Source organism: Chrysemys picta, chromosome 11, assembly GCF_011386835.1.
Source record: "Chrysemys picta bellii isolate R12L10 chromosome 11, ASM1138683v2, whole genome shotgun sequence".
Lineage (NCBI taxonomy): Eukaryota > Metazoa > Chordata > Testudines > Emydidae > Chrysemys > Chrysemys picta.
Genome location: NC_088801.1, coordinates 28,207,971 through 28,225,916, shown reverse-complemented (window position 1 = coordinate 28,225,916; position 17,946 = coordinate 28,207,971). Strand labels below are relative to the sequence as shown.

Here is a 17,946-nt window from a genome sequence, read left to right as displayed (position 1 = left end):
TAGAACAAAAGAACGGTCATACTGGATCAGACCAAAGGTCCATCTAGCCCAGTATCCTGTCTTCTGACAGTGGCCAATGCCAGGTGCCCTAGAGGGAATGAACAGAATGAACAGGTAATCATCAAATGATCCATTCCCTGTCGCCCATTCCCAGCTTCTGGCAAACAGAGGCCAAGGACACCATCCCTGCCCATCCTGGCTAATAGCCATTGATGGACCTATCCTCCATTAACTTATCTAGTTCTTTTTTGAACCCGGTTATAGTCTCGGCCTTCACAACATCCTCTGGCAAAGAGTTCCACAGGTTGACTGTGTGTTGCATGAAAAATACTTCCTTTTGTTCTTTTTATAAACCCGCTGCCTGTTAATTTCATTTGGTGACCCCTAGTTCTTGTGTTATGAGAAGGAGTAAAGAACACTTCCTTATTTACTTTCTCCACACCAGTCATGATTTTATAGACCTCAATCATATCCCCCCTTAGTCGTCTCTTTTCCAAGCTGAAAAGTCCCAGTTTTATTAATTTCTCTTGGACTTTTAGGAGAGTGTTTTTCTAGTTCCTCTAGTTCTCAAGACAGCAATCATTAAAATATATCGAAAACAAAGGAAAATAAGATTGCGATAAAAATAATGTAATATTTTTAGGTCTTGGAAAATTGTAATGATTTTTAAGCTCTGGTATCTTGTGAATTTTGAGGACTGAAATACAGACTCAACCTTAGCCAGTTATGCTTTTGCAAAGCAGAGTAGCATTTTGAGATATGGAACCTTAAAACAGGCACCCAGTTCCTTAGTGTAATGTAGTATTTTTGTGCTGGTGAAGGCTGGAAATTACTCCTTATTTTTAAATCCCCAAATTTCCTATTGATTTAGTTAAATTTAAAAAGAAGAAATTTTCATGTCTGTTTAGTGTTCATAAAACTTTTGTATTAGCTCTGAAGTGTGTGGTCTGTATCAACAGAACAGTATAGCACAATGTAGTCTTCACAGTGCCCTGTCATAAACATGTTCAGAACGAGAGAGCACTTCAGGTTTCATGACTATATTCAATCCTTGGTAACTCAGCTGAGATTACCAACAAGGATCTTCGTTAGTGCCAATTATTATAATGGTTTGTCATAAGGGTTAGAAAATGTTTTTCTAATGAGTGGTCAGAGTCTACTAATCTGGAAGGCCCGTGTACCAGTCCATCAGTGTTTCTAGTCCTAACTGTCTCTTTGATCTTAAAGTGTGAGGGTCAAACTAACTCATAACAATCTATTTTGCTATTATTGAATTAAACTGTTTTTTTTTTCAATAGTCTAATAAAAAAAAGTTAATATTTGTGTCTCTGATACTATTTCTGCTCCATTGCAAAATCTTCAGATGGTATTTGGACCCTATGTTTTTGTTGACATTTTAAGTAGTTCCTGTTCCCATGTTCAGGAGAAGTTACCACACAGTACAACAACTTAATACAAGCAAATATTGGGGTGGAGGGTGGGAAGTCTGATACCTCATGGATAGAGCCCTACCAAATTCACGGCCATGGAAAAATGCATCACGGTCCGTGAAATCTGGTCTCCCCCAGTGAAATCTGCTCTTTTGTGTGCTTTTATACTATACTATACAGATTTCACAGGGGAGACCAGCATTTCTCAAATTGGGGGTCCTTACCCAAAAGGGATTTGCCGGGGGTGGGTGGGAGGGTCACAAGGTTATGTTAGTGAGATTGTGGTATTGACACCCTTACTTCTGGCACTACCTTCAAAACTGGGCAGCTGGAGAACGGTGGCTGTTGGTCGGGTACCCAGCTGTGAAGGCAGTACCCCGCTGCCAGCAGCAGTACAGAAGTAAGAGTAGCAGTACCGCAGGCGCCCCCCCCCCCCCCCACACACACACAACTCCTTTTTGCGTCAGGACCCCTACAATTACAACCCTGTGAAATTTCAGATTTAAATAGCTAAAATCATGACATTTATTATTTTAAAAATCCTATGACTGTAGAATTGACGAACATGGACCGTGAATTTGGTAGGACCCTACTCAAGGACCACCACTGCTATAAACAAATGTCTGTATACCAGTGGATTTAGCCTTTTCAGCAGGATTAGTGTGGCACCAGTCCATAACTTAATATAACAATTCCCAGTCTTGGGTCATTGTAAATTTCAGTCCTTAGTGATGTACATAGGTGTCACCTAGGAAGTAATTTGAAACTTTGAACTTATTTCATGTGGCACACTAAACTGCCATCGTATAGAAATGATTTTCAGTCAGTCATCAACTTAAGTTGCATTTAAAAGTGACCTAGACATCCTATATGTGTGCATGTATGTCAGTCAGTCGTTGTCTATCTTGGAGTAGTATTGTAAGTTTTCCTTTTTGATTCTTCATTGTACTTTAAAATCATTTACTGTAAATACAAAATTTGTCGATCTGAATCAGTTTTAGGTTGTTTTTGTTGTTGTTGTTGTTTTTGTTTTTTGTTTTTTGTTTTTTTTTTTTGCTACTGTTCTGTGTTTAAACATTCTTATTGGATATATTTAAAATACATGTTGATTTTTTTTTTAATTTAAACAAATAAAAGAACTCGGTACACTTCATTTTTTCCCCCTCAGATCACACATCAAATAGTTTGCGCAGCCCAGCAAACCACCACAACCAACAGTTCTATAAATGAAGATCCTTCTAAACAGGTTTCATGAGTTTCTACTTGTATTTAACTTTTCTAGAGTTTTTTATAGCATTTCATAATCACATTTTATTGCTTTTCATTGATGGTCTGTTTTATTTTCCCTAGAAATCTATGTGGACTGAACATAAATCACCAGATGGAAGAACTTATTATTATAATACTGAAACAAAACAATCTACATGGGAGAAGCCAGATGATCTCAAAACACCTGCTGAGGTAAACCAAGTTAATTGAAAGATATGGAACAAGTGACTTAAAATGAGTTCAGTGTACTGTCCAGGAGACATGCATTAGAATGTTTATTTCAATGTAATTTACAACCGTAAACACCCCCGCTCCAAAAAACAAATTTTATTAATTCTAGATAACTGTCTATAACTGAATTGGGTGGATTCTTCAAGATACTCATTGATGTGCTTTAGAGATCACAATGTGACATCAGGTTTACATTTTGCCACTTTTCTTCAGGAAATATTTTCATTGTATGCATTGCGATATATTTTAAGTTGATTTTAGGCTTATTTTTGGGTTGTTTTTAGGATATTTTAGTAGTTTTGAAACATTGTAATAAGATTTTTAACAAACGTTTTTGCTCTCTGTTAGCAATTGTTATCTAAATGCCCTTGGAAAGAGTACAAATCTGACTCTGGAAAGCCTTATTACTACAATTCCCAAACAAAAGAATCACGCTGGGCAAAACCCAAAGAGCTTGAAGATCTTGAAGGTAACAGTAATGGAAACTAAGCAGTTTGTGTATAATATAAATGTTATTTCTATATTTAGGACTGTTAGTTTAGTGGAGGAATAGTTCTTCCTATTAAAAATTAAATAGACTGAAATAAAAAAGAGATTCTGGAGCTTTGCCCCAATAATATAACATCATAACTGAACAGAACTGGTCTGTCTTATTTTAAATTGATCAAAGTCTCAAAGATTAAACTTAATTCAATGTCCTCCTATTCAGTGGATTTGAAATAAAAATGGTGTTAGCTATCTTACTTGAAAATCAAAATTATGCATGAAGATGTGTTTGTAAACGGCATTGATAATCTGTTTCCCCACTGCCCCCGCCAACCATTGCTTCAATATATTATTGTTGGGAAAAGCTAATTTATCAAAGTCAAAACTATGCATCCCTCCAAAGTGCATGTGTGTAAAGCTTTATTTTGAGATTCTGTTTAATTTTGGGGGCTGGGAGATGCTGGGGGGAGAAAACCACCAACATCTTTTATTTGTGTAAGATCATATTATGACACACAAGAATATAAATCTAGGTCTCATTTGGATTTCTTCTTGCTGTTCCACAAAAGTAACATCATAGTTTGTTCTGGTGGAGTGTAATGCTGCATTAAGTGTTTACTTTGAATGGGGTATGGTCAGTATTTTTGGTAAATCAAATTCTTCAAAGGTGAAAAAATTACAAATGTTAAAATAATTTTAAGGAAGCTAAGGTAATAGAATAGTACAAATGGGGAGAGTTGGGGGTGAGGGTGGGAGGAATTCCAAAGATTAGAGAAGCAGCACTGGTATTTAAAAACTAGATAGAACAAGATTACTGAAAAGGAAAGATGCAGTTGAGTAAACCCTATTTGTCTGTATTGAAAGTAGCATTGTTGCCTGATGAAACTGAAAATATTTACTTCAGTTTGAACAAAAAAGAAAAAGTAGTTCCAGAAGGCTGATTTTCTGTGTTTTGGTGCTTCTAGAATTTCATTTTAATCAACCTATCTTTAAAATTATTGAAACAAGAATACTAACATCATAAATATCAACAATAAAAGAACAGCTTGATCTATTTTTGTATACCTGACCAATTTCTTAAAATAAGTATATATATCAGTAAGTTTTCTTTTCCAAACATAAGCATCTTGTGAACAGTTGCATTTTGAATAAACATTTTCTTCTTTTGCCCTTATAGCAATGATTAAAGCTGAAGAAAACAGGTATGTTTCTAAAAATACTTTTTTTACTAAATTGGTAGTATCAGTGACTATTTTTTTCTTTAACTGAAATAACCCTGATCTCTTGAAATAAACTTCTAGCTTGCTTTCAATCTCTACAGTGTTTTTAATACTTGATTACCAAAGTATTTTTTCATTATTTAATTTTAGAAGTGCTTTTAATTTAAAAATATTTGAACTTCTGTCCCTGTATTTCTGTTAAGCGGTACAGTTCTAAAAAAAAAAAAACAACTCTCCAGTTTTGAAATTGTTTTAGTTCTTTTTTGTGAGATATAACACTTTGTAAGGTAGGCCTAAAACTCTTGGTGATGTCCTTAGAACTGTATTTAAAGTTTAATATTTTCCTTTAAGGTTAATTGAACTTACATGACTATAAAACTGTTATTTCAATTTTCTTATTTCATGTATTCAGCAGTAAACCAGAAGAATCAACTCCAACATCTTCTGCTCCAGCTGTTGCAACAGAAATTACAGATACCGTCACTGCCGCCGCCACCACCACCACCACCACCACCAGTGAGGTTGAAACTGCCGTGGCTACTACTGCAGCCACTGCCATTCCTGCTGTAACAGCTGCTCCTGAGGCTGAAGCATCTACAGTAGCTGCTGTTGTAGAAAATGAAAGTACAGTAACTACAACAGCTGAGGAACAAGTGCAGCAAACTACTACTACCACCACCGCCGCTGCCGCTGCCACAACCATCGCCACCCCTGTTGTACAAGAGCAGAATGCAGAAGCTGTCACTAACACTGTAGAGGAAACTTCTAAACAGGAGGCTTCAGTGGAGTAAGCAAAATCCAATAATTTGGCTTGGAATACAGCTCCTTAATCTAAGGCTTTTTAGTGTTGAGAGTTGTGGGATTGTAGTTATATTGGAAGTGGCTAAATTTTTTGTTCAAAAGAAAAAAGGAGAATGGAGCAAAGCTAGTGGAGAGAAATGGTTAAGAAAAAACACAAGGGAAGAAGGCATTTTAAATTGTTTTTTAAAAGCCCCCTCATATCTCTCTCAGGTCCTTCATTTATTTGCCAAATTTAATTGGGGATTGTTGGGACCCATTACTTTTTGTATTTTATTTTAGAAAAATAAAGAAATGTTAGATAAACAATATTAAAACATACAGCATACGGATTGCCACTCTGTGAATAGTGAGTTAGACTCTTTGTTTTAAGTATTTGAGAATTTTAGCAAGCAGCATCATCCTGAAACACCCATGTGCTTGTCTGTAATTTAGAATATACATTTTTAAAAATACAAAACTAAGAAAAAACATGTAGCCCACTCTGAATAGGCTGTTGTCCCCGACTAAAAAATCCAAATCAAATAAACCCACCAAAGTTTGTATCACACCTTCCCAACTGACTGCAACTACTCTATGCCTTCCATCCCTCACCAAAAGCCTGTAAAAACGGACAAGTTTTGCAGTGTACTTTGAAGGTCACTAGTTTTAGGCAAGATTAGGAGTAATTGCAAAGTCAAGACTCTTTCACAATTAATGCCCTATTTTCCTCTCTCTCCCTCTCACTTAAATCAAGAGGGAGATAATTTGAGCAGGCAGTTGATTGTAATAGTGGCACCACTATTGCAAAGAGAGAGGTATTTTTAAAATGACTTGTTCAGATAGTCTGTTTCTCAGTTTTCCCCCCATAATGTGTATCATTTTATTTTAGACTAGCAAATTATTATTTTTATATAAAGTATTAATTTCCATCTTATTAAACTATATATTTGAAAAATATTTCTCAATAAATGTCTGTTAATTGGACATCTCTTAAAGTGATAATGACCGTTCTTTAGGTTTAACTGAAAAATGGTGTATTTACCTAACGTATATAATATTTTGTCTTTAATCCTTAGTGTTGCTCCCAAAAAAGAGGAAGAGGACACCCAGCCAGTTAAAAAAACATATACATGGAATACGAAAGAAGAAGCAAAGCAAGCATTTAAAGAACTGTTGAAAGAAAAGGTTTTTTAAATTGAGTCAACTACTCTTTAAACTCTTCTGAATTATTTGCCTGAGAAATTACTGATTTATTTTTTAAAAAGGTTGACTTTCATATTGGAGTAAAGGAGGAAAAAAATGCTATAGAGGAAGTGTACTTGTTTATATATTTATATATTGCCTATGCTTTTTAAAAATATTTGTGTGTAATCAGGGGGCTTACAGCTCTTCTCCTTCCTATGTTTTTCCCTAGTATAATGCAATTTTAAACTCATAATTTTGTCCAAAATCTAGAAATTGATGATTTTTAAGTCCCCTATGAAGATATGGCAGAAAATTATAAAGATGCCGACTGACAAAGGCAAAAACTGTCACTATGTTTAACTGCAGATTAACCGCAGTTGGAACAAGTGACTTTCACATTAAAATACATTTATCGTCAACAAAAATCCATTTCCTTTTTCCTTCATCTTACTACAATTACTAAAGCCATGTGTGTTTAGACAGGTTTTCTTTTATGATCCATCCTTTGTGAAGTCATAATACTGTTGTTTTATTCCACATTCTTTTTGAAATTACAGTAAATGTTATAAACGTATTATTACTTCACTGCAGGATCAAAAATATGGAACCCTATACAATTGTCCTTTGGCATGCTTTCTGAATTTCCTACCATTGTTCAAAAGGTGGAAGGGATGGTGAGAGAAGAATGATCTAATGCTCAATTTCCCTCTGAGTCTATTTATTGATGGATGCTTTCTGTAGTATGCCCAACACTCTAGTGTCCAAATGCAGTAGAAGAGTGCCTGAAAGAGAATCAAATGGTAGAAATAGTGATGATGATCCTAAAAGTGCCCTGTATCTCTCACTCTCACTGACTGATTTATGAAAACATCACTTTATTTTACTAACATACTGTACATAGTTATTATGAAGGGGGAATAGTCTGTCTTTGTACAGCTCTCCTGTTAACATCAGTGAGAAGTCTGCTGTGCCTCACCACACAAATGAAATACTTCAATCTAGTCTATCAGTATTTCCAAGAAACTGTATCACCATAGTATGTTGGTACCAAATCTAATGGTTACATTATTGATTTAATGTCTTCACAGCGTGTACCATCCAATGCCTCATGGGAGCAAGCTATGAAAATGATCATTAATGATCCTAGATACAGGTACTGCTTCCTCTCTTCTCTTTAATCTACATTGTTTGTCACAGACATAATGTATATATGCTTTGCCCTCATCAGTGTCATATTTGAGCACTGAAATAGGATTTGATAAATACTGACAGTTCCTACACCAAGCCAATTTTCTTTTTTTTGAGTCTGACCTCTTATTAAAGTAGCAACATACCTGGGGAGCTGAATATGTTCACCAATGAACAATGGAATGGTACATCGTCTTAAAGCAAAGATGTATTAGCAGTACTAACTAGAGTTAAACTGATAGATGGTCTTCACATTTTTAAAAATCTTCCCTGAATTAGGGGTTTATGTTTGTTATAATGGAGATGCTGAGAACTTTTTGGGCCATATTTTCAAAAGAGCTCATTGCTCTCATTGGGAGCTGTTGGGTGCTGAACAGACTTGAAAATTTGGCTCTATACTTAATGTCCAAAATGCAGCCTGAAAGTAAGACCTCTTATGAGGCTATTTGGTAGTATTTTATAAGAAAAGTTACTTTGGCTTAATAGACTTTATTTAAAGACATGAAAGCAGATACAATAGCCTGAGTATTAATGTAGTTCTGTAATGTAGGCTTTGCTTTGTTTCACCACACTTCTATTAACATTAGTGTTTGTATTTTATTCTGTATGTAAATAAATTTGCATTATTACTTTTATTTTCTAATTCCCATTTTGTGTACTTAAAATCTTGTTTTTCTTGCTGTTCAGTGCATTGGCAAAGTTGAGTGAAAAAAAGCAAGCCTTTAATGCTTACAAAGTCCAGACGGAGAAAGAAGAAAAAGAAGAAGCAAGATCAAAATACAAAGAAGCTAAAGAATCCTTTCAACGTTTCCTTGAAAACCATGAAAAGATGACTTCTACAACGAGATACAAGTAAGATCAACTTAATGTACCACAATGACCCATCACCGTTTCAAGTTCAACCTTAAATTTACTTGGCTTGGTCTCTGGTGAACATGAACCTTTGTATTACGTTTCGTCTTTGAAAAATCTAAAGGCTTGTCTGCACTTAAAGCGCTACAGTGAAGACACTACCTACGCTTCTCCTGTCAGCATAGGTAATCCACCTCCCCATGAGGTGGTAACTAGGTCAACAGGAGAATTTTCCTATTGATCTACTGCTGTCTACACCGGTGGTTAGGTTGGTTTAACTGTGTTGTTCAGGAATGGATTTTTCGCATCCTGAGCGATGTTGTTATACCGACCTAATTATCTGTTGTAGGACCAGGTCTTTAGACTACAGTATAATGGTGCATAAGTGGAGCTGATAGTATTTGAGTTCAAGTATCTAGAAACGAAGGTAATACGTTACGCCATATTTTTATTTAAAAATAAACACAATCTTTCCTATAAATTAAATTTTAATCTTTCTGTTTCCTAGTATGGTGCTGTTGTGTTAAATTTCATTTTTTGTTCAAGAAAACAGTAGAATACTTAGGGCACGTCTGCACAACCACTTGTGCAATACTCCAGCAGGCCACGCAGTAACTGTCCATGCGTTCTAAAAGTTCCCTAGTGCACATTGACGTGCAGTGCTTACTTTTAGTGCACAGCAGGTGGGTCCACACAGACACTTAGAGCAAGGCATGAGTTAGCACTGTAGATTTATACCCCATTTTGCCACTCAGTAAGCTTTGGTGCAAACATGCCCTTAGTGGCCTTTCCCATATCACCTGGCTGATAACTGGAATGAGCCAGACAAGTTACAATTCTTTTCTCACAATAATGAAAGAAATATATAATAGGAATAAAACTGAGGTTAGTTACATTGTTTTTTAATTACTTGGCAGTGTCATGTAAGAATTAATGTTACTACTATCAGTATAAAAACATAACTCTTTAATTTCTGTAATGCTTTGTCCAAGGAGAACTGTTATTTTTCTGACCTACAACCGTAAGAGTTCAGAGTGGGAAAAATTCTTTGTCATGTATAAATTGTAAAACTAATCTGAAAATAGTTCTTGATCCCAGTTACCATTGCTGGTATTCCTGATGCCACAAATGATGAAGTTTCATGAGCAGTAAGTTCAGTGCAGAAGATTGCAGACAACTTTCTTTATGCTGGTTTGTTGCAGAAGAATATTTTAGTATTTAATTTTTAAAATAATATGTAAATTACTGACAAACTGCTGTCTTATAAACAGATCTTTTGTAAGGTTTGTTCCCCATCAAATGAATTGATTCTATAATCCCAGTTAGTTTGTTTTTGTAGACAACTTTTAAATTGTCAGCGAAAGATTTAGGGAAGATTAATGAATTTTTTTTCAGATGGAGCTAATTTTTGGTTCGTTAGCCTTTACAGTGTTCCTTTTAACAATGAAAGCAATAAACTTTAGCTTTAATTCAAAATGTAAATTGTAGGCTTACCTCATGCATTCTGAGATGCAGAGGGTTGTCAGTATAGGGGGCCCAGGTTGTGAATTTGCTTCTTCTGGTGTACTGTCAGATCCAGAGATTTAGCCATTTTGGCATGATACAAGACTAAATACTTCTTTTTTTAAAGCCAACCTTTTGCCTAATCCAAAGCATTGTCTTTATTTTTTCTTAAGATCAACTTTGTTTTATAAAGCTTCTTTTCCCACACGGTGCCCCTTAGATGTCACAACTACCTATTATTAAAATATATAAATTTGAAATAAAATTGTATTGGTGGAGAATCACAACATAGCATGAAACCTGTTGTCACCCTTAATGTTTTTAATCTTTATGATTTCTTCTTTTTTAGTGTTCTAATTCAAACAGCTGCTTTATGGACAGGGTGAACTCTATTAATTTGTATGTTGTCTGAGATTAACGGTTTTTGCATGAAGATAAAGTGCACATTGCATTTGTATTTTTGCAACAGTAAGAGTGCTTACTTGCATTTTTTTCTTAAAGTAAATATTCATGTAGGCAAAGCAAAAAAAATCCGTGCTGGTCTTTTTTCTAAAATGCGAAAGCGGAAACCAGTAGACCGAGTTTAGGGAGGCAGGGGTGGAAAACTATTCCTACTCACCTCTTCTGAGTGGGTAGCCTTACCTGGTAAACTTTCGCATTATTTTCTGTGGCATTTTCAACTAAGCATTATTACCTGATAGTACCCATATCCTAATCATTGCTGGTAACTTCTTTTTCTAGCCTATGAATTAGTCTCGTATTTTTTGTGATGGTAGTTATGAACATGAATTTATTCTTATCTCTTCAGCAAAGAAAGCTGTGTGCTGGTATTCCTTTTCCAGTTGATTTTATGGATTGATATGTGAATCTTGGTTTAGTATTCACATGAGACAGTTGGCCCCAGGATCAATGTGAAGTACAATTTTTATAAAACATTTTAGAGTGCAAAGCAAAATCATTGCTGAATCCTATGGCACTATTAACTTGTTCTAATTAAACACTTACTTCAATTCCAAAGGCTTTCTTTACTTCTGACTTTTTACTTAGGTGAACATATTTGCTTGAGCAGTAAATACAAGTTAGTAGACCACTAAAAAACTTGAATGTCTTCCAGTGGTGTGGGTGTTACATTGGTTTGTTTCTCTAGGACTTGTAAGAATAAAAATACAAAATCTAACTCCACTGCCCCTCACTCTGTTGCACCCTGCTTGTTAATAGGAACAATTAAAATCAGAGAAATAGATGTCTTAAATTTTGGAGCCTTTTCAGGACTTTGTGTTCTGAAGACTCTAAGTGTGTGTATGTTCAAAATAGTTTCTAGCTCTGCTAGTTGTGAAGATAGTGGGATTTGGTTTAAGTGTGAAAATGTGTACCTTATTGTCTGCATAGTTACACAGGAGCATAGTATCAAAAGAGATCAGTACTCATCCTGTTTATTCCCATATACTGATAACTTTGAAGCCAAAATACAGATTTTTAAGGCTAGAAGGCACCCTTGGATTCTCTAATCTGACCTCCTGTATATTATGAATTAAAATTGAATTGAAATGGGGTGTGTAAGTGTGTGAGAGAGACTAGTAAGATTCTAAATTTAGTTGGGATTTGTATATTGTCCCTGTCAGTCTTTTAGGCTTGTAATCAATATTACCATACAACCTCCTGCCCCCCAAAAACCTCAGCTAAGTAGTCATCCACACTTTAGCTTCTTTCAGTGTTGCCACACACTGCTACTGGTAAAACAGGTGACTCTTGTATTCAGTTCTGAGTGTCACCAAATCCAGGCTGTAGCAGACTAAGGCCTGGTGTGCATATAAAGTTGCAGTAGTTTAACTAAAGGTGCAGTGTTGTATCAATTGAGTTAAAACAGTGCAACGTTTCTGTATGGCTATTCTCTTATATTGTTTTAAATATGGCTTACATCTGTTTAACAGGGGCACTCTTAATCAATGTAAGTGTCAACCACAAAGTTGCACCAGTTTAACTTTATCTGGAAGTCAATAATTGGGAGCCATTGCAAGTGATGTAGCATAGGTGTTAAGGACTGCACCTGGATGCCCAAACAGAGTCATCCAGGCCAAGCCATTACCACTAGTCCCAGATCATTTTACAGCAAACACCCCCCCACACACCCCAATATTTAAAAAGGGCTCTAGAGGTGTTCCCGGCAATTACAGACCGGGAAGTCTAACGTCAGTACCGGGCAAATTAGTTGAAACAATAGTAAAGAATAAAATTGTCAGACAGAGAAGAACATACAATTTCCCTTTACAGAAACCATGTTGACTTTTGCCCAAAAATGTATCTTACTAATCTATTAGAGTTCTTTGACGGGATCAACAAACATATGGACAAGGGGGATCCAGTGAACAGTGTACTTAGATTTCCAGAAAGCCTTTGACAAGGTCCCTCACTGAAGGTTTTAACGTAAATTAAGTTGTCATGGGATAAGAGGGAAGATCCTTTCATGAATTGAGAACTGGTTAAAAGACAGGGAACAAAGGGTCGGAATAAATGGTAAATTTTCAGAATGGAGAGGGGTAAATAGTGGTGTTCCCCAAGGGTCAGTCCTAGGACCAATCCTATTCAACTTATTCATAAATGATCTGGAGAAAGGAGTAAACCGTGAGGTGGCAAAGTTTGCAGATGATACTAAATTGCTCAAGATAATTAAGACCAAAGCAGACTGTGAAGAACTTCAAAAAGATCTCACAAAACTAAGTGATTGGGCAACAAAATGGCAAATGAAATTTAATGTGGATAAATGTAAAGTAATGCATGTTGGAATAACCCCAACTATACAACTAATCAGGAAAGAGATCTTGGAGCCATCGTAGGAAGTAAATAAACCTGTTTGAAGTAATATGCACAACTTGACCCAAAGAGAGAGTTTTACCTAAATGTTTCCAGCCAAAATGTGAAGCTTTGTGTAGATACTACCACCGCTACATTTAAATCAGTATGTGCCAATAAGTGAGTATGTGTATCTTTTTTTGGTGGATTTTTCTATATACAGAAAAGCTGAACAAATGTTTGGTGAGATGGAGGTCTGGAATGCAATATCAGAACGTGATCGTCTTGAAATTTATGAAGATGTCTTGTTCTTTCTGTCTAAAAAAGAAAAGGTAATTATTTTTCTTTTAGTTTTCAAGGTTTATCTCAGAGAAAACAATTTAATCTGAACCTATTGAAGAAAGTAAAGAATTTTCTAAGTTGTTTTGAGTCTAACTTTTCTCTTGCCAGTGACTTAGGAAACCCCATTTAGAACTGTTTCTCATTGTACAGTATGTAATTATCACTTCCCTGAAATAGGCTTGCTGACTGCAAGTCTATTAACTTCATTTTCCCACAAAGAACAATCTGTTCAATGTGGATATTGCATAAATTTATATAATGGCTTTTATTCAAAAGTGCTTTATCATACTCTGTACTACGTATTGAAACAAATTATGGGCCAGAGCCTCAGCTGGTATAAATTTGCATGTTTCCATTTACATAGCTGAAAAATCTGATTTTATATATATAGTATGTAGCACCTGTTCAACTGTGCATACTATCACTGCACAACATTTTAAGACACAAACTGAAGAACAACATATGTAGTTTAAAAATGTAAGGAGAATTTAGATGGAAATTTCCCTAAACGTAGGTTCTGATCACATATAATCAGCAAAAAGCCTGATAAATTTTTTGCAAGCATGCAGACCTTAACCCTGGAGTTATAGAGCTCTGCAAAGCAGGTCCTCCCCCATGGTTCAGCACTGGTTCTTTACACTCTTACAGTGTGTCTACACAGCAGCTGCAAGATACCCATTTACTAACTCTGCTTAAGGTAGCATGCTAAGAATAGCAACATAGCCACAGTGGCTCAGGCCAGCCACCCAAGTATGTACTGCAGTGATCAGGTGGGATTGTATTCAGGCAGCTAGACCAAGCTGTTGCTTGTGCTGTCATGTTCACACTGCTGTTTTTAGCATGTTCGCTTGATTAGAGCTAACGAATGTACTTGAACCTGAGCCGGGAATTCACCGTCCAGCTGCTGTATAAATATACACTTAGGACAGTGGTCCCCAAACTTTTGAGGGTTGCGCCTCCCTCTTAGCCCTATCCCCCATGTGCTCCCCCCCCTCCATCCCCCCCCCCCGGAGTGGGGCTGTGGATTGGAGGGGGGGGGGCGGCAGCGGTGTGAAAAGGGGTAAGGGGTCCAAGGCTGGGGGTGGGTATAGGGCCAGGAGCGGGGCTAGGGATGGAGCTGCAGCCTGGCCCTGGTGGGGGTTAGCAGCTGGGTCCATGGCCAGGTGTGGCTCTGCTTCCGGGCTGGGAATGGAGTCGTGGCCAGGGGCTGAGAGAGGGGGCAGGGCTTGGAGTGGAGCTGTAGCTGGGCCTTTGTGAGGGCTACCAGCCAGGCCCCAGCCAGATGTGGAGCCACAATGTGGCAGGGGGCAGGGCCAGAACAGATCTGGGCCACAGCAGGGCTGGGTGGTGCTCCCTTCCCACCTCCTGAATGTTCCTCGACGCTCCCCTAGAGGGGTGTGCCCCACTGTTTGGGGACCTCTGCCTTAAGGTCTGTCTACATAGCTCAAGTAAGCTAGGCCACATGAGCTAACTCGAGTTAAAATAGCAGTGAAAACATAAAGAACAGGAGTACTTGTGGCACCTTAGAGACTAACAAATTTATTAGAGCATAAGCTTTCGTGGACTACAGCCCACTTCTTCGGATGCATACCGAAGAAGTGGGCTGTAGTCCACGAAAGCTTATGCTCTAATAAATTTGTTAGTCTCTAAGGTGCCACAAGTACTCCTGTTCTTTTTGCGGATACAGACTAACACGGCTGCTACTCTAAAACCAGTGAAAACATAGCGATTTGGCTTTTAACTCGTCAAATTCAATCTCAAATTCCCCATAGGCTTTAATTTGAGCTGCTAATATGATTTTTAAAAGCAGCGTTGCTATGTCTTCGCTGCTATTTTAACCTGAGTTAGCTGTTGCAGATTAGCTAACCTGAGATAACATTTTGTGTGTGTGCGTCCATCCCTACCTTAAAGAAGAGTGCCACCACTATATCATCAGTAGTCTGGAAGGTCTGGCGTCTCTAGCCTGGAGGCATTGCCATGGACCCTAGAAGTCCAGGCAGCTGTTGATTGAAATTGATATGATTCTTGCCAATTTCATTGTTGCTATTCACTGAATCAGAAAAAAGAGCAAATTTTGAAATACTGAAATTTCCTGTGAAAACTGAGTTTTGGCCAGCTCTAATGTGGTATTATGGACCAGGTGATTTTAAAATCTATATAGATTATTTACTGTTTGTGTCCAAAATTTGTCATTTTCTTTGTATATAATCAGAGGGTGATACTTGATCTTATCTGATGTGGTACTTTAGGAAAATTAATGCATGACTGATTTATTTATTTATTTTGCCCTGACTACTCACTTTAGGAGCAAGCCAAGCAGTTACGAAAGAGGAATTGGGAGGCTTTGAAAAACATATTGGACAACATGGCTAATGTAACATACTCTACCACTTGGTCGGAGGCCCAACAGTATCTGATGGACAATCCTACATTTGCAGAGGATGAAGAACTTCAGAGTAAGAGGCGGCGGGGGCGTGTAGGAATCTCTTGAAGAGGGCGTGGAACTGGTTTAGTGATGATTATAAATAGTTTTTGGTTTTTTTTTTGCCAATTCAGCAACTACTAAATAATGCCAGCTGCCAGCAACTTATGTGAAATCCTAGAATCATAGGACAGGTCCCCTGTACTCGTGGCAGGACTAAGTATTATCTAGACCATTCCTGACAGGTGTTTGTCTAACCTGCTCTTAAAAATCTCCAATGATGGAGATTCCACAACCTCCCTAGGCAATTTATTCCAGTTCTTAACCACCCAGACAGTTGGGAAGTTTTTCCTAATGTCCAACCTAAACCTCCCTTGCTGCAATTGAAGCCAATTGCTTCTTGTCCTATTCTCAGAGGTTAAGAAGAACAATTTTTTTCCCTCCGCCTTGTAACAACCTTTTATGTACTTGAAAACTGTTATCATGTCCCCTCTGTCTTCTCTTTTCTAGACTAAACAAACCTAGTTTTTTCCATCTTCCCTCATAGGTCATGTTTTCTAGACCTTTAATCATTTTTGTTGCTCTTCTCTGGACTTCCCCAATTTGTCCAAATTTTTCCTGAAATGAGGCATCCAGAACTGGACACAATACTCCAGTTGAGATCTAATCAGCGCGGATTAGAGCGTCTCCTGTCTTGCTTACAACATCCTGCTAATACATCCCAGAATGATGTTCGCTTTTTTTGCAACAATGTTACACTTTGTTTATGGTCCACTATGGCCCCTAGATCCCTTTCCGCAGTACTCCTTCCTAGGCAGTCATTTCCCATTTGGTCGGTGTGCAACGGATTGTTCCTTCCTAACTGGAGTACTTTGCATTTGTCCTTACTGAATTTCATCCTATTTATTTCAGACTATTTCTCCAGTTTGTCCAGATCATTTTGAATTTTAATCCTAGCCTCCAAAGCACTTGCAACCCCTCCCAGCTTGGTATTGTCCGCAAACTTTATAAGTGTACTCGCTATACTATTATCTAAATCATTGATGAAGATATTGAATCAAACTGGACTCAGAACTGAACCCTGTGGAACCCCACTCATTATGCCCTTCTAGCATGACTGTGAACCACTGATAACTACTCTCTGGGAACGGTTTTCCAGCCAGTTTTGCATCCACCTGATAGTAGCTCCATCTAGGTTGTATTTTCCTAGTTTATTTATGAGAAGGTCATGTAAGACCGTATCAAAAGCTTTACTAAAGTCAAGATATACTACGTCTACCGCTTTCCCCCATCCACAAGGCTTGTTACCCTGTCAAAGAAAGCTATCAGGTTGGTTTGACACGGTTTGTTCTTAACAAATCCATGCTGACTATTACTTATCACCTTATTATCTTCTAGCTGTTTGCAAATTGATTGCTTAATTATTTGCTCCAGTATCTTTCTAGGTACAGAAGTTGAGCTGACTGGTCTGTAATTCTCTGGGTTGTCCTTATTTCCCTTTTTATAGATTGGCACTATATTTGCCCTTTTTCAGTCTTCTGGAATCTCTCCTGTCTTCCATGACTTTTCAAAGATGGCTAATGGCTCAGATATCTCCTCAGTCAGCTCCTTGAATATTCTAGGATGCATTTCATCAGCCCTGGTGATTTCTGTTCAGTTCAGATAGTGTTTTGGGAAGTGGACACCTAATGTTATGAATAATCTTTTTTGTAATGTCAGTAGAAAGGCAGTGGAGACCAAAACATCCTCTTCCCTGCTAGGTTGTTCTCCGCTCTGGGATTTGGAGCTATAGTTGACAATGAATACCAAGTATAGCAGCCACGTCCTATACCTTGCCCTCAAGTAGACCAGGGCGAGATCATGTCTTATATGTCTTTCTAGAAAGTGCGGTCTAGGCGTCATTCTCCAGCTCCTAGTGCAGACACAATGTAAAGTGTAAGAAGGTAATTTACTGTCCATGACAAAGCAAACCCTGGCCTCCCTATGAAGACTGAATTGGTCCTGTATTAGAGAGACAAAGTGGGTGAGGTAATATCTTTTATTGGACCAACTTCTGTTGGTGAGAGAGACAAGCTTTTGAGCCACACAGATCTCTTCTTTAGGTCTTCTGTGTGGCTTGGAAGCTTGTCTCTCTCACCAACAGAAGTTGGTCCAATAAAAGATATTACCTCACCCACTTTGTGTCTCTCATATCCTGTGACCGACATGGCTACAACTACAGATGTCCAGTATTGTTCACAGATCATGG

General features: G+C 37.5%; 1 protein-coding gene across 7 annotated transcripts in view; it reads left to right on the top strand.

The window, feature by feature from the left end:
- The window catches only part of PRPF40A (pre-mRNA processing factor 40 homolog A), a 49,892-nt gene that overhangs the window by 16,351 nt on the left and 15,595 nt on the right, over positions 1–17,946 (top strand). For 5 of the 7 annotated variants that reach the window (XM_005296466.5, XM_005296465.4, XM_008171445.4 and 2 more), the window contains 10 exons: positions 2,599–2,676; positions 2,781–2,891; positions 3,279–3,399; positions 4,594–4,618; positions 5,049–5,423; positions 6,493–6,601; positions 7,690–7,754; positions 8,477–8,641; positions 13,158–13,266; positions 15,582–15,732. In XM_005296466.5, the coding sequence (XP_005296523.2) occupies positions 2,599–2,676; positions 2,781–2,891; positions 3,279–3,399; positions 4,594–4,618; positions 5,049–5,423; positions 6,493–6,601; positions 7,690–7,754; positions 8,477–8,641; positions 13,158–13,266; positions 15,582–15,732 (1,309 nt within the window). The remainder of the gene's footprint in view (positions 1–2,598; positions 2,677–2,780; positions 2,892–3,278; positions 3,400–4,593; positions 4,619–5,048; positions 5,424–6,492; positions 6,602–7,689; positions 7,755–8,476; positions 8,642–13,157; positions 13,267–15,581; positions 15,733–17,946) is intronic. The other 2 variants (XM_065561736.1, XM_008171444.4) reach the window with 1 other exon arrangement.